Source organism: Macaca fascicularis, chromosome 10 (genome assembly GCF_037993035.2).
Source record: "Macaca fascicularis isolate 582-1 chromosome 10, T2T-MFA8v1.1".
Lineage (NCBI taxonomy): Eukaryota > Metazoa > Chordata > Mammalia > Primates > Cercopithecidae > Macaca > Macaca fascicularis.
This window is the reverse complement of record NC_088384.1, coordinates 63666216-63680620: the sequence shown is the minus strand read 5'-3', so window position 1 is coordinate 63680620 and position 14405 is coordinate 63666216. Positions and strand designations below refer to the sequence as shown.

The following is a 14405-nucleotide window of genomic DNA, read 5'->3' as shown; positions in this document are numbered from 1 at the left end:
TCTCTCTCTCTTTTTCTGAGAAACAGGACCTCACTCTTTTGCCCAGGCTGGAGTTCAGTAGTGAAATCACGGCTCATTGCAGCCTCAAACTGCTGAGCTCAAGCAGTCCTCCCGCCTCAGCCTACGGAATAACTGGGAGTGCACTGCCAGGCCTGGCTTCCCTGCTGTCTCTTGATTTAGTTTTGCTGCTCCCCATAACTTGGCTTCATTCTCAAACAGGCTCCAAGTGGGCCCCAGACCTCATGTCTTTTTTATCTTCACACTCAGCAGGGAAGGAAGAACCCACTTATCACATAGTCAAACAAAATCCCACCGTTAAGCCTCCTGGGTCCCAGGCGGCCACACATAGGTCACCGTTGTCCTCATGCCAATCACTGAGGCTTCAAGGGAGGGAGACCCACTGCCCTGACCAGTTTAGCCGGGGTCAAGTGCTCCAAGCTGTGGTCCAAACAGTAGAGTCAGCTTCCCTGGAAACAGGCGGAGTGAGAGGGGAGGAGGGGTGGATCCTCATGGGGAAACTGCTATGGTTGTTGTAAGAAGGTGGGGCAGTCACGGCTTGTGAGTCAGACGCTGGGCTGGCCGCTGGCCTCGGAGGTGTGTTTGGTAATGATGCTTCCATGCATACAGCATGAGCTGCCCAGTCAGAGAAGGCACAGAGCCTGCGGGGTAAACACTTCCCAGCATCATTTCCTGCCAGTAGCCATTCAGGAAAGGCAGCATTTTCCTCAGTCTGTTCATTAGGGTCCTGGATTTGGGTAAAATAAATAGATAAATAAATAACTGCTGCTATTCGTGATCTAAAGTCCCTCGCAAAGAAGGTGGTCCTGTTCACTAGGAAGGCCTTTGTTTTATAAGCACCTTGATGGGTGTGGGGAAGTCTACAAAGAGCTGAATTGTTCTGCCCCACAAAGGAGCTTTTGGACTTGCTGAGGGACCCAGTGGGGAGGATGGTGTGGACAGATGGGGAATGCCACGGTGAAGGGCAGGCAGTGGAAAGGCCAGTGACTGGTGTGGGGTGGAATGTGAAGGTCAAGTGGCAACTACCTTTGGGAGGGAAGCCAAGGGCATTTCAAGGACAGAAATACCTGCTGGGTTTGAAGAAGTGGGGGTTACTTTTCCACAGGGCAGGAGGTGATTTTCTGAAATCACCAACAAATTTCATTGCCCCAAACAAAACCTTGATGGGAGGAATTTCCATTTGCTTTTGCTTTGTTGTGTTTCATTTACTGGAAATCAAGGGGGCTGGGCTACACACTTGCAGAGATACCTGGCAAGGAAGGTGTGTCCACAGGCAGACGTGACCATAAAAATATCTTTACCTGCTGCAATTTGCAGATGTTTTAGGAGCAACTGGGCTTTGACTGGGACTCTGATTGAGTTCTAGTTCAGTGGTTCCTTGGGGAAGCAATGGGAGGAGTATTTAAACATTCAATGTCCACATCCCATCCCAGAACATAATCAACTTTTCCGAATGGGATCATGGGATTGCCATGTGCAGCCAGGCTCCCCAGTGACGCCGTGTACAGCCAAACATGAGACTAGAGTTCAGATGAGCCTGACCTGGTCTCGAGGGAGCCAGAGCCCCAGCTGATGTCACAGTGGCCTGAGCACATCTGACTTGGCCCCATAAGCCTCAGGTGACAGGATTTAGAAGTGACCCACTTGGCATCTCAGGGCCAAGGGTGAGAGCAGGTATGGGTAATTAAAGGAATGACTGTTCCCTATTTTAGTCACCATTTTGTTCATGGCTTCTCAGTTTTGTGTGTTCGAGCAATGAACTCAGACAGCACAGCAGAGTATAAGGAGTAGGAAGATGCTCCCTACTCTCCCTGCCGTGTCCCCTGCTCTGGCTTTGCAGGGTGCTGGCCTTGGGGCTACTGGAGTGGATCGTCTTCCTGGGCCTCATCTCTGCAGCTTCACCCTGGAGTTATGGGACAGGGCTGGTGATTTGCTCTCTCTGCATCTTTCAGGGAGGCTTGTGGCCTAGTCTGAGGTCACTCCCGCCAGCAGTCATAAGCCAGCTCCCCTCTGTCTCACAGCATCAAGGGTGGCAACATCCCAAGCCTCTAAGTCCTTAAAAAACCACCAAGGCAGAGGAAAAAAAAACAGGCAAAATCAATAGTTTTCTATTGAACTATTAACTAGTCTATCAGCAAAGACTAGAGGTACAATACTTGGAAATATTCCTGACCAAAATATAAAATATCCAGGATTAAATTTCACAGAAAATACAAAAGATGCATAAAATTTACTCTCCGAAGACCATCAGAAAAGCAGGAATATATTGCAAGATGCATGGTATTCTAAAATGAAAGACTCAAATGTTCAACGTTGTCAATTTTTTTTCCAAAAAAATATATTTCTACTTATTGAACCTGAGAAAACAGTTTCATTTGGAGGAACAAATACATTCAGAAAACAAAATTTTGGGGGAATAAAGAATAAACAGAATGGAGAATGGTTCTTACCTAAAAGACATAAAAATATTGTATTTAAAATGGAGTAATTAAAAAAAATGGAAAAGCACAAGGCAGATTTAGGACTGAGATCATGAAACTGACCTATGGTTATGGAAACTTGCTGTGGGCTGTCAATTGGAGCGGCTCTGGGAGGTCTCTTGTGGAGGCTAAGGCCACTCCATCTTGGATGCCAATGCTGAGCCTCAGTTCCATCAATGCTTCTAAGATTTCTATTTCATCTGCTGTTTGCTGCAAATCCAGCCCTTAGGTAAATTCCTTCTGAAGCTCCTATACCCTTTCCCCTATGGCACAGAAGCCCAGGGTCTGGGTAACGGGATGGGGACCCACTGTCTTGCGGCCACGCAGGACATGGCTTCTGCTCGCTAGTCCCGGTTACAACTTTCTTTCTAAGAAACTAGACTTGTCAGCCTTTCTTTGGCCTCTCAGCTCCCTTGGACTTTGAGGGCAGGCGTGTGCAGGCTTGCCATCGAGGAACACCCTGCCAGCCTGACCGTCCTGGGGATAGGGATCCTTCTGCAGAGGCTGGCTTCCTTCAGGGCAAGAATGCTAGGGAGCTCGGAAGCTACTGGGCCCTTCCTGATCCCGCCCTGATGCTCACCAGCATCACAATGCAAGAGGTGTCAAAGCACCATGTTATAAAGCCACCGGTGTAGAACCAGATCAATGAAAAAGCCTCTCCAACTTCCTGTTTATTCAGAGCCAGGCCCTGTAATGAATCTATTCATATGGATAACTGTAGGTGAAGTATATACTTAAACCAACTTTTAAAATAAATGTAAAAGTAACTCTTGGCCGGGCGCGGTGGCTCACACCTGTAATCCCAGCACTTTGGGAGGCCGAGACGGGCAGATCACGAGGTCAGGAGATCGAGATCATCCTGGCTAACACGGTGAAACCCCGTCTCTACTAAAAAATGCAAAAAACTAGCCGGGCGCCGTGGCGGGCGCCTGTAGTCCTAGCTACTAGGGAGGCTGAGGCAGGAGAATGGTGTAAACCCGGGAGGCGGAGCTTGCAGTGAGCTGAGATCCGGCCACTGCACTCCAGCCTGGGCAACAGAGCGAGACTCCGTCTCAAAAAAAAAAAAAAAAAAAAAAAGTAACTCTTGCAGATGAAAGGTGCAAGGGCGAAGCCTCCTCTCCAGGATGTGCTGGTCACAGTAACCTCTGGGTCCGAGGGGCTTCTGGCTCACTGGCCTCATGGGGCTCCAAGGGAGGCATTTACAGGCCTGATGGCTGTGGAGGAGACGCAGGGGTGGCACCAACCTGCTTCCCTGTCGGCTGTGGGCCATGGGGCCAACGGCTGGAGGGCAGGGAAGGGAGGAGACATACAGGGAGATTGGGGAGTCCTGTGTACAGCCCCCACCCCACCTCAACTCCCCCAGGGAAGAAGTGTGTCAGAAAAGGGACTGGGCTACACAGTCAGCTGTTCATTTCCACTGTGTGCCTGGATGGTCATTGTATGTGTCATAGGAGATCCTTTACCCAGGTAGAAAGCCAGGAGCACCTCCCTGCAGGGACTCTTTACCCCTGACCCCAACCACCACTTCTATCCCCCAATCCCCAACAGAAAACTGAGTCACTAAGTCCACCCACCCCCAGCAGAGTGAGACCAGACTCAAGTCTCCTCAGCTTATGGCCTCCTAGGCATTGTTACACTTTCCTCACCCCAAATACCCTGTTAAAGCAAGTCAGGGTGGAGAGGAAATGGAAGCAGATGCTCCCCACTCTCCCCGCCGTGTCCCCTGCTCTGGCTTTGCAGGGACAGCATGTCCTTGGGGCTACTGGGGTGGATTTTCGTCATTTCACCTTCAGTGTTCATGGCAGTGGCCAAAAGTGGGTGTCAGTGCAGCTTGGAGCTTGGAAGGTACCTGGGAGCCCTGCCCTAGCAGCACTGGCTGTGAGGGCTGCACCCCTGTCCTGAAATGGCAAAGGGAAGGACCATGCAGGGTGGGCTGCGTCCTAGGACTGTAGCCTCCTGCTTGTGGCAAAGATCCACTATTCTATAGGATGATGCTGACATGAAGGGAATGTTCTCTCTTAATCTTTGGAAAAAGAAGAGTCCACTGCATTGTCAGTCTCATTTGTGCTTTAACTTCATCCCTACCATGAAGCTGGACACAACTTGTTTTAAATCCAAGTCCAGAGAAAGGGCTGGTGGCCATGAGCCTGTAAAACTCTCTGAGGACACAGCCTCCCAGTATGGATGACAGCAGGTGCTGCTTTCTCTGGGTGATCTTGCCGGTCTCTGGCCTGGTTGACATTTCTCCCGCTCAGTTACACACATAGGCTTTTTGGACTTTGTTTCCATGTAGGGGCCTAAGTCTCTTGGAAAGAAACACACATCGATCACTATCTATTTAGTGTCTAGGGGAATGATGAGAGCAGCTCAGTCCCTGGAGTCTGCTCAACTCTGCAAGCACAGATGGAACCTACGGCCTGGCGAGCTCCACCGAGGCCTGGCCTCTGCCTGTGGACACAGCCAGCCCCCTCCTCCTGGTCTGACCAGGAGCTCAGACCAAAGCGCCAGCCCAGCTTCTGGGGTCAGCAGCCTGGGCACCCTGCTCTCCCTGAACCCCTCACCAGGGGCCGCTGTGGCTGAATGCCTGGGTTCCCAGCCCCGGGCTGCTCTCTCCTTGCTCTGAGATTCAGGTCTCCTATAGCAGCAGCTCCCCTGACAGCCTTGCTGTGGCTGTGTCAGCTCCCAGGTACTCCTCTGATCTCCACACCAGCAGGATGAGGCGGCTTCATAAAGGAACTGTGGAAACCCTGCCTGTGTGCACATCCCCAGACAGCCAAGAACTCAAAGGGAGCCGATGCTACTGTTTTATTGCAGGAGGTGGGGGCGTGTCACCGCGCACAGGGGCTGTGAGAAGCAAGAAGGAAGGAGGGAGGGTGGAGCCCCCTGCTGAGTAACAAAGGCCGCCTGCTGCCTTTTCTGTCTCCTGGCGCAGGCACATGGGGAGACCTTCCCGAGGACGGGGGCCACCAGTCCAGGGGTGGGAATACAGGGGGTGGGAGGTGTGCGTAAGAGGTGATAGGCACAGGCCAGCCTGGTACAGACTCCTAGGCATCCTGACAGGTGGATTTCGACAAGGTCATTGTGCCCTGCCAAGGCACAGTGTAGATCTGGAAAGAGCAGAATGCTTTCTGTGAAAGAAAACAGAGGGGACAATCAGTGTGGGTTACAGTTCAAAGCGGAAGGTGCCCAGGCACAGGACATCAGAGTGGGAGTGAAGGATGGAGGTGAAACACTGGCCCTTACCTACCCCTCCACCCACCCTTGCTGATCCCAGAGCACTGCTGGACTCGGCAGTGACTGCTCCACCCCTCTCCCAGGGCTCCAGCTCCACCAGGTGGCACTGGGCCACCACCTCAGCCTGCAGGATTCCTGCCCCAGCACAGCCCTATGAGGAGCGGCCTGTGCAAGGCCTCGGGAACCATAAGGGTGCAGAGCAGGGGAAGGCAGCTCACTGTCCCCAGCTCCTACCACCTCCAGCACCCAAGTCAGCACTAAGAGGGGCCAGAGGGAAGAAACCAGGGAACTGGCAATTGCAACTCATAGTGCTTGGAGTGGTAAGGAGATGGACAAGGAGCGTGTGACTCTCCCCTGAGGAGAGACGCCACAAGAAATCCTGGGTCCTTGGAGAAGCTGGTGTTGGGTAAGCTGGGGCAGGTCTGAGGGTTTGGCTGCTAACAGGCCTCTAGTACCCTCTAATCTGCTCAGCGTGGCTGTGGCTGCGGGCACGTGCCTGAGGCTGGGGTTAGACAGAGCCGCTTCTCTGTGCGCAGCACCCAGCCCTGCAGCTGCTTCCTACAGTCCAGCAGGCAACACTCCAAAGCACACAGGGTGGGGCTTCCAGTACCCCCATTCCCAAGCTAAAGCCCTCTTAGCAAATCAGATTCATCAGCCCTCTCCACACCGCCTCATCTACACACACATAGGCCTCCACATGAACTCACCCCAACCCTCACCCACACGGATCTATGCATGAATCCACATACTCCCTCACACCTCTACCCACATGCACACACACAGTGCAGGCACTTCCTCATACAGCATGTATGCGCACAGAACCCCCACACATATGTGCACACGCATGCGCACTCACACACCCACACACATCCGTGCATAGACCCCCACACCTCCCCAAAACATCACACACCCACTAGCACACACTCATATAACCTCCCCACACAAACCTATACATGGAAACACATGTGCATCTCCATATGTACACACACTCAGGCACACGCACACATACCCTCCAGAACATGTACATCACATACACACACACACACACACCCCTCTGCAGTGTATGACTGGCCCTGGACCCACATGAGGCACATACCCTCTTCAGATGTGGCTGTTCATGGAAGGGGCAGTTGTCCAAGTTGGGCTGGGTCTTGGTACATGTGGTTCGGCCCAACTCCACGTCCAAGAAGTAGTTCACCCCAGCTACGATCTACACATGTGAAAGAGCAGGAGGCAGGGACAGCACGCTCTGTCAGTTTCTTACACACACAGGCACTTCACTGTGACTGGGTCACTGGGCTTGCCTGGGGCTTCAAGCCTACCTTCACGAGCTACCCACACTGTCACTTGCAAGGCACACAAGCCACCTCCTCCTGCCAGCTGGCAGGGATGCCATGCCCCAGGCTTCCCTGGTAACTTGTTTTCTCTATGCCAATGCCAAGGATTAACTGAATTCTGCTACCTATGACCCAGGGGGCAGGGACACTGGATCTATTCTAGGAAGGCTCTCATGTGATGATGAAATTTTGGCAAACTTCCAGTTCCTGGCATTCAGTCCACAGAGCATCTCATTCCTCTCATTTAACCCAGAGGTATTTTTCCTCATTTATCAATAGGAGATGAGATGCTCACATACATTGATGTTTTAGGCCAATAAACTGCTTCCCACATGCCTCCATTCCAGGTGTGATTTTGGAGGCAGTATTTCCAAAGTGAGTCTTACGGTTGCAACTTCAGAAGAGAACTGAATGCTTTCCCTGCACAGTGCCACCCCCAGACATGACTTGTGAGAACTGTGGAGAAGCATGGGATGAGGGACCCTGAGACCAGGGTGCTAGACCTTGCCCTGTGGAGCCACACACAAGTCCTGTAGAACCACATGCAAGTCCTGTGATCCCTCCGGTGTCAGTCTGCTGCTCTGTAAAATAGGTTCCAGGGTCCTACAATGCCCCGTGCTTCACTCCCAGTGAGAGAGGGGTGCAGGCCAGCGGGGACCCTACACCAGGGAACAGGGAGAGGACCCCAGCTGACGGCTGCAGGAGGAGAAACGGGGCTGGTCTAGACTCCTCTGAATTTCCAACAGAAGGTGGAGGAGCTCTAAAGTCTGTGTCACTGTTTGTTGCTCTGCCATGGGATGCAGGTCAAGCTGGACCTGGTAGCCCTACTGAAGCTCCCCCCCCGATCTGACCCCCTACTCCGCTCTGCTGGGTGACTGCTGTCCTCATCTGGCTGAGGTCTAACTCTGCATCAGCTGGTAGAAGCAGGGTCAGGCATGCTCCACCCCAGCAGGAATTCAGCTGCCCTGGGCTGTAGGGGGTGGTCATTCGGCCTGAGGGTGAAGGCCCCTAGTCCTAGAGGGCTGTGCCCAGGGGTGTGACTTGGGAAGGGAAGCAGGGCTCTGCAGGACAAGGAGCCAGGCTCAGGTGTGGCCCCTATGGAGAGGACTCCGGGAGGAAGACGAGCCTCATGGTCTGGATCTCATCCTGACCAGCACCAAGCCCACCCAGAGTCAGCACAGTCTCCACCCACACCTGCTGGATCCTGGGAAATGGCACGGTCATGGTACAGACCCAGCGGCTGCTGCAGGTGAAAAGAGGCAGAGGGGACAGGACAGGGCTGAACTCATGTACTCCTGGCCCGGGAGCGTCCTAAGGCATGAAGCCCGTCAGCAGTCAGGGAAAGCTGAATGAGTCTGAGCATTAGACCATGAATGTGTCAGTGCTGATTTTCAAAATGGAATCGTGGTTATGTGAGATACTGCCCTTGTTTTAAGGAAAAACACACTGAAGTGTTTACTCTCAAAAGATTCAGGCAAAAAAATGCATATACAGTACATATACACACACCCATATTCACATTCGGAAAGTGAGCTGGGGGAACAAACGGCAAAATGTTAACATCCGTGCTAACATCTGAAGGATCTGGGTGAAAGATCTACAGGGATGCCCTGTACTATATCTGCAGCTGCTCTGTAAGTCAGAAATTATGTGAGAATAAAAAGTTAAACTAAAGTGTTTAAAAATTATTTGGCGGAAGAACAAGGAGGCAGCCAGATGAGGGGCTCTGTTTTTTCCTTCTCCTGCGTATTCAGCAGCGCACCCGGAGCCCCGCGTCCCAGGAGGCCTGGACAGAGTTGGGTGGGACGTCCTGTGCCTGCCCCCGCGCTGCGGCGCCGCTCGAGCTGGCGCCTGGAAGCAGATCTCAGGCGCCGGGCGCGGACCTGGCGTGTCCTTGCGGTTCCAAGCCAGACAAGACTCGGGGCATTCCCAGACACGCCCGCCAAGGGCTCCAGGGTGACAGCGAAGACCGGGAACAGGGTCTGGGTGAGAAGCCCAGGTGCCGGGGGAAGGAGCAGCCCCGGGGGTCCGGGAGCGGCGCGGGGCAGGCTGGGGCGGCGGGGCCAGGGTTCGGGACCCTGCGGGGGGCGGCACGCACCTGCTTGCGGGCGCGCACCACCTGCAGCGCGCGGCTGTGGTACATGTCGTTGCTGGCTTTGTTGTACTCGCTGACGGCAAAGTCCAGGGCACGCCGCACACCCTCCTCCTCCACGCTGGCGTCCATGGGGCCGCCCACTAGGCGCGGCGGCTTCCCGGGACTTGCTCCGGCCGCGGGGCTCACTGCCAGAGCCACGGCCAGGATGGCCAGCAGGAGCAGCGGGGCGCGCAGAGGCCCTGCCATTGTCGGCTAGGACGCGGGACACGGAGAGTGGGGCGCAGGCGAGAGGCTTGAGCTACTGACAGAGGACCCAGTGCGATCCCGAGGCCGTGAACACTGCGGGGCCAGCGGCTGCGCTTTTATCCCTTCTGGCCTTCCCCGCCCCTCGCGCCCTGCGCTTCCTTTTCCGGAACGCCTAGTCCCTCCCGCTTCCCCTCTCCCTTCCCACCTCCCCTACCTCTCCCCGCCTCCCGGTCCCTCCCTACCAATCTCCTCCCCTCCCTGCCTCCCCTGCCATCCTGGCCTCCCTGGCCCTCCCCATCGATCCCCTTCCCTCCCCATCCATCCCCTCTCCTCCCCTCCCAGCCCCTCCCGGCCTCCCCCCTCCCTTCCCGCCTCCCCCTCCCTTCCCGCCTCCCCCTCCCTTCCCGCCTCCCCTCTCCCTCCGCTCCTCCCCTGCCCCCTAGCCTCCCTGTCCCTCCCTATCCATCCCCTCCCCTCCCCTCTCCCTCTTCGCCTGCTCTCTTCCTCCCAGCCTCCCCTGCCCCTCCTATCCTCCCCATTCTTCCCCATCCATCCCAGACCATTCCAGCCTCCCCACTTCAGGCCCCTCCATGCTTCCCCTCTTCAGGCTCCTTCTCCTCTATCCGTTTCCCCTTTCAACCCCCAGACACCGCCTCCCCTGCCCCTCCTCTCCCTCCTCCACTCTTGTCCTTGCTCCCACTTCACCCCCAAGCTCTGCCCTTCTTTATTGCCCCTCCCTTGTTCCACCCCTCCTCTGTCTTCCCTTCCTACCCACCCCTGGCCTCTCCCTGTCTCTGTCCCTCCTATCCTCTTCTTTCCCCTTTTCTAACTCCACTCCTGGTCCCTCTTCCCCCACCCCTTCTACACCCACGCCCCCCTCCTACCCACTCCATCCCCTCAGCTCCATCTCATCTCATAGACCTGTCCCTCCTCCCAAGCTTAGGTCACCCTGCCTTCCAGAGAGGTGTCAAGTCCCCCTGAGCCCTAAAAGCATGCGACCCCCTAGCTTCATTTCCTCAGAAAAGGGAAGGATAGAGGTCTTGGCCTTCCGGAGTCGTCGGAGGTCCCGAGTATCCGCGAGCATTTGGTCAAGGTCTAGAAATCACTGAGGCAGAGATGTGATTCCAGAGGCTGCAGAAGACTCAGGCCATGCCCTGTGCTAGGGGACTTTTCAAACAGAAGAATTAACCTTTATTTGAGTAAAAAACTCTGGGTTCTCCTTTCACAATTCCTTATTATTCAACAAACAGACTTGTCACCAGCTTCCCCCTGCACCAGGTGGTGTAGGAACTAGAGACGGAGCCTGGGTGACCGAGCCGTGGACACAACATTGCAGGGCTGCTGCCAGACAGAGATGTGACGCAAACCTGGGAGCAATTTAAAACTTTCTAGGAGACACATTTCAAAAAGTAAAAAAGAAACAGGTGAAGGTAATGTTTATAATATTTCTTACTTAACCCAATATATCCAAAATATTATTTCAACACATAAGAAGAATCATTAATAACATAGGTTATTTTATTTTGGGTGTGTATACTGAGTCTTTGAAATTCCCTGTGTATTTTTTACACCTAGAGTGGGTGTCAATTATACTGGCCCTATTTCAAGCGCCCTGTGGCCACATGTGGCTGTGGCACTGCACAGCCCAGCATTAGGGTGTGTGGGAGGATGGCGAATAGTGATCAATAATTAACATCAGGAAATTAGTCTCTCTGTTGGAAGTGAAAGTATGGGATAGAAAGAGGTGATGCCACTGGACCTGGTCAGGGAGGTCTCTATGAGACTGGAACGGTGACAAGCCCTGCCTACATGGGAAACAGAGCCCCGGGCAGCAGGAAGGGCCAGTGCAAAGGCCCTGAGGTGGGACTGGGCATGCCTGCTCCAGGAAGAGGAAGCTCCTGGAGGGGGTGTGAGCAGGGAAGGGAACGACCTGGAGTCTCATGGTAACTGTGGGTGGGGCTGGGTGGAAGGTGCAAGGAGACCCCTGGCAGGCAGTGGGGGTGTCAGGAGAGGGAGCAGCAGCTGCGGGATGAATGTGGGAGCCCACGGGTGTCTCTTGCTCCTCCCCTCTGGGCATCACACTGCCGGCGCTGGTCCTCTGCACTGCTTGGAAAACTCACCTGAGTTTAGAACATCGCTGTGAATGAGGTAGAACTTACAGACAACAAAATGTCTAATATGGGGGATTTCATTAATGCATATACCCGTGTTACCACTTTGTCCAGACCTGTGACGTCTGCCTTGCCCCAGATGGCGTCCTTCTGCCTCTGCAGCTCACCCTCATGCCCACCACTGGCAGACCCCATCTGGCCCTATAGACTCCTTTGTTGCCTGTCCTTGAGCTTCCCAGGAATGGAGTCCTGCAGAGCGAGCCTGGGTGTATCTTCCTCCTTTGCTCAGCGTGGCTTTCTAGAGGCCCCTGAGTTGTTTCATGGCCAGGACTGTGAGTTCTCCTTCTCCCCAGACTGAGAGGACCTGATCAGCAGGGTGCCCTGTGGGGTGACAAAGTCCCCAGCTCGGGATGCTGCGGGCCTGGGCTGGAAAGTGACTCCAGGAGTGGGGAGGGTGGAAGGAGGCTCTGAACAGACAGCTGTTCCCTTTGTTGTCTCAACCCCACCCTCCACGCCTGAAGGTGACCCTGTGGCAAATGTCCTTATGGCGAGGTGGCAGCTTGGCCAGAAACACCAGGAAACCCTGGGCCTTTGCAGGGCACCCAGAGGACTCTCCTGGAAGTGGTCGAGGTGAGGGTCGGCAAGGATCAGCCCAGACCTGCTGTGATCCTGGGGCTCGGCCATGGCTGGGGCTGGATCAGCAGGAACCCGGCAGTGGGAACAATATTACTCATGGGTGCTCACGTTCAGTGGTAGGACAGGGGACCTTGTTACTTGAGGTCTGTTGACCATCTCACCCCACTGCGAATCTAGCACCCTTAGAAAAGCCATGCAGCCCAGCAGATACAGCAGGTGGCCCAGGGATGGTGGTTACTGCTGGGTGAGGGAGGGAAGGTCTTCAAACAGGGCTGCACATATGCCTCCTAGTTAGACAGGACGTGGGGAGAGATTCCCAGAGAGGGAAAGAGAGGGCAGCCCCTGGCCAGGTGCTTGTGAGCAGAATGGTCATCTCCCAAGTATGGGAGTTGGTTCTTCTCTGTGGCTCCCACCTTCCCTGACCACTGGGGCTCGAGTCTCAGGAGGATGTGTTGTGCAGAGGGTAAACTGAAATACACACAAATCCCCTGTCTTTTGTCATTAGAAAAGAGGTGCAGGTCACCCAGATAGCAGGAGCATGGTGGTAGGTGGGGTGTGAGGTGGGAGCTGGAGTGCTAGCCTATTTCCCTGTATGTGATGCCTCTGCCAGTGGTCATCCTCTGTCAGGATGTGCCCTGCAGGCACCTGCTGCAGGGAGAGTCAGCTGGCCTGATGCAGCGACCTCTCTAACCCTTGTAGGACAGACACCAGTGTAGGGTGCTCTCAGGAGCCGCAGGAGCCATGTTCAGTATGCTGTAGTAGGAAGTGAAAGGTTACAGTAGCTGGGCAGCTGCTCCTGATATTTGGTGACCTTGAGCAAATGTTTTGCCTTCTCTGTGGTCATGTGTCTGAAGAGGTGGGCTGCCTTGTAAACTGTTGTGCCTGGGCATCAGTGATGATGTTTAAACATGATTAAAAGTGACAGAGCAGCCTACAGCTTCAAAGACATGCTAGCAGAGACACAGAGAGAAACAATGGACCTAGGACTGAGCCTGGGGTATCCAGCACCCGTGTAACTTGGAGGAGTCCAGCTGCCAAGGAGGGGGCATGTTTCTCTTCTGCCAGGTGATGAAAGAGAAAACCATGTTCTCCCAGGCTGCCTTTTTGATTATTGATCCCATTATCTGAATTAGCACAGTGAGAAATTGGGTAAATGGCAGAAATTCTCTGTAATAAATAAGCAATAATAACAACACTAAACAATGCTATAATAAATAAATGACCAAACACATAAACAGCACCTAAAGGTGCTACTGGTTAAATCAAGTTGGCCAAGAGTTGAGATTCTGCACTTTGGGTTTTGAGCAATTAGCACTCAGTGTCTACAGTAGGAGCTTGGACTAAACAGCCACAGGATTTGGTCGCTTCTCAAAGCCGAAGCCCAGGAGCCTTCTTTATGGAGTGCCCGGAGTTCTCTGGGGTCAAGCCTGTCCCTTACACACACGCTCCCTCCTTGTCCCCTCTCTCTCCCCAACAATGGAGGACATGCGGATGCTTGCCTCTAGACTGTGGGCCAATGTTGGTAATGCATTTGGCTCCAATAGAGATGATGCCACATCATTAGGAAACTGATACGCACAGGAAGCCTGCTGGCAGCCTTGCAGACAGAGATGAGAATGGGCAGAGCCCAGTGTCTGCGGTCTGTTTTGCACTTCATGGGGGGATGAGAATCCTTGGGACATTTCTGCTCAGGAGCCAGTGTGTAAACGGTGCTCATCGTTTTGGATTATAGGGTTAACATTTATTTTCTCAAGGAGTGCATTCACCAGAGCAGAGCCAGTGACTGAAGAACCGCATCTGAGTGGAAGGGAGAGAGAGAGGCCTCCAGGGACACAGGCTGCTAGCTGGTGCTGCCAGGGCTCCACCTGACTCCCTGTAGAGACCTGGCCAGAAAGAAAACAGATGGCTCTGAGCGGGTTGAGCAATCCCTTTGGCATCTCTGAGTGGTCAGTTTCCTTTCTAGATCCACCTTCTTGTAACCCTTCCCTCTTAGTGTTTCTGCAGCTTTGAATATCCGTTCCTTTAGCAGAGTTCCGTAACCTGGGAGAGTGATTCCTGTTCCTGCCCAGGATCCTGCTAAGCTGACTCACTGGGTGCTGGAGCTGGAGACCCAGGCCTCCTGCTGCATCTTGTCAGAATCCTGCTAAGTTAGTTCAGCCAGCACTCCCTTCCCTTGATGTCTGCTTAGTAACTTTCTACATGCCAATATCACTCCTCCACACCATGTTCCTTGGCTGTAAATCCCACT

General features: G+C 53.8%; 1 protein-coding gene across 1 annotated transcript; it reads right to left on the bottom strand.

Moving 5' to 3' along the window:
* Positions 1-5288: 5288 nt before the first annotated feature.
* On the bottom strand, positions 5289-9502 carry CST3 (cystatin C). The gene is made up of 3 exons (XM_065522690.1): positions 9168-9502; positions 6829-6942; positions 5289-5626 (listed from the first exon to the last, which is right to left on the bottom strand). The coding sequence occupies exons 1-3, from the start codon at positions 9408-9410 to the stop codon at positions 5543-5545; spliced, it is 441 nt and encodes a 146-aa protein (XP_065378762.1). The 5' UTR covers positions 9411-9502; the 3' UTR covers positions 5289-5542.
* Between the last annotated feature and the right edge of the window lie 4903 nt (positions 9503-14405).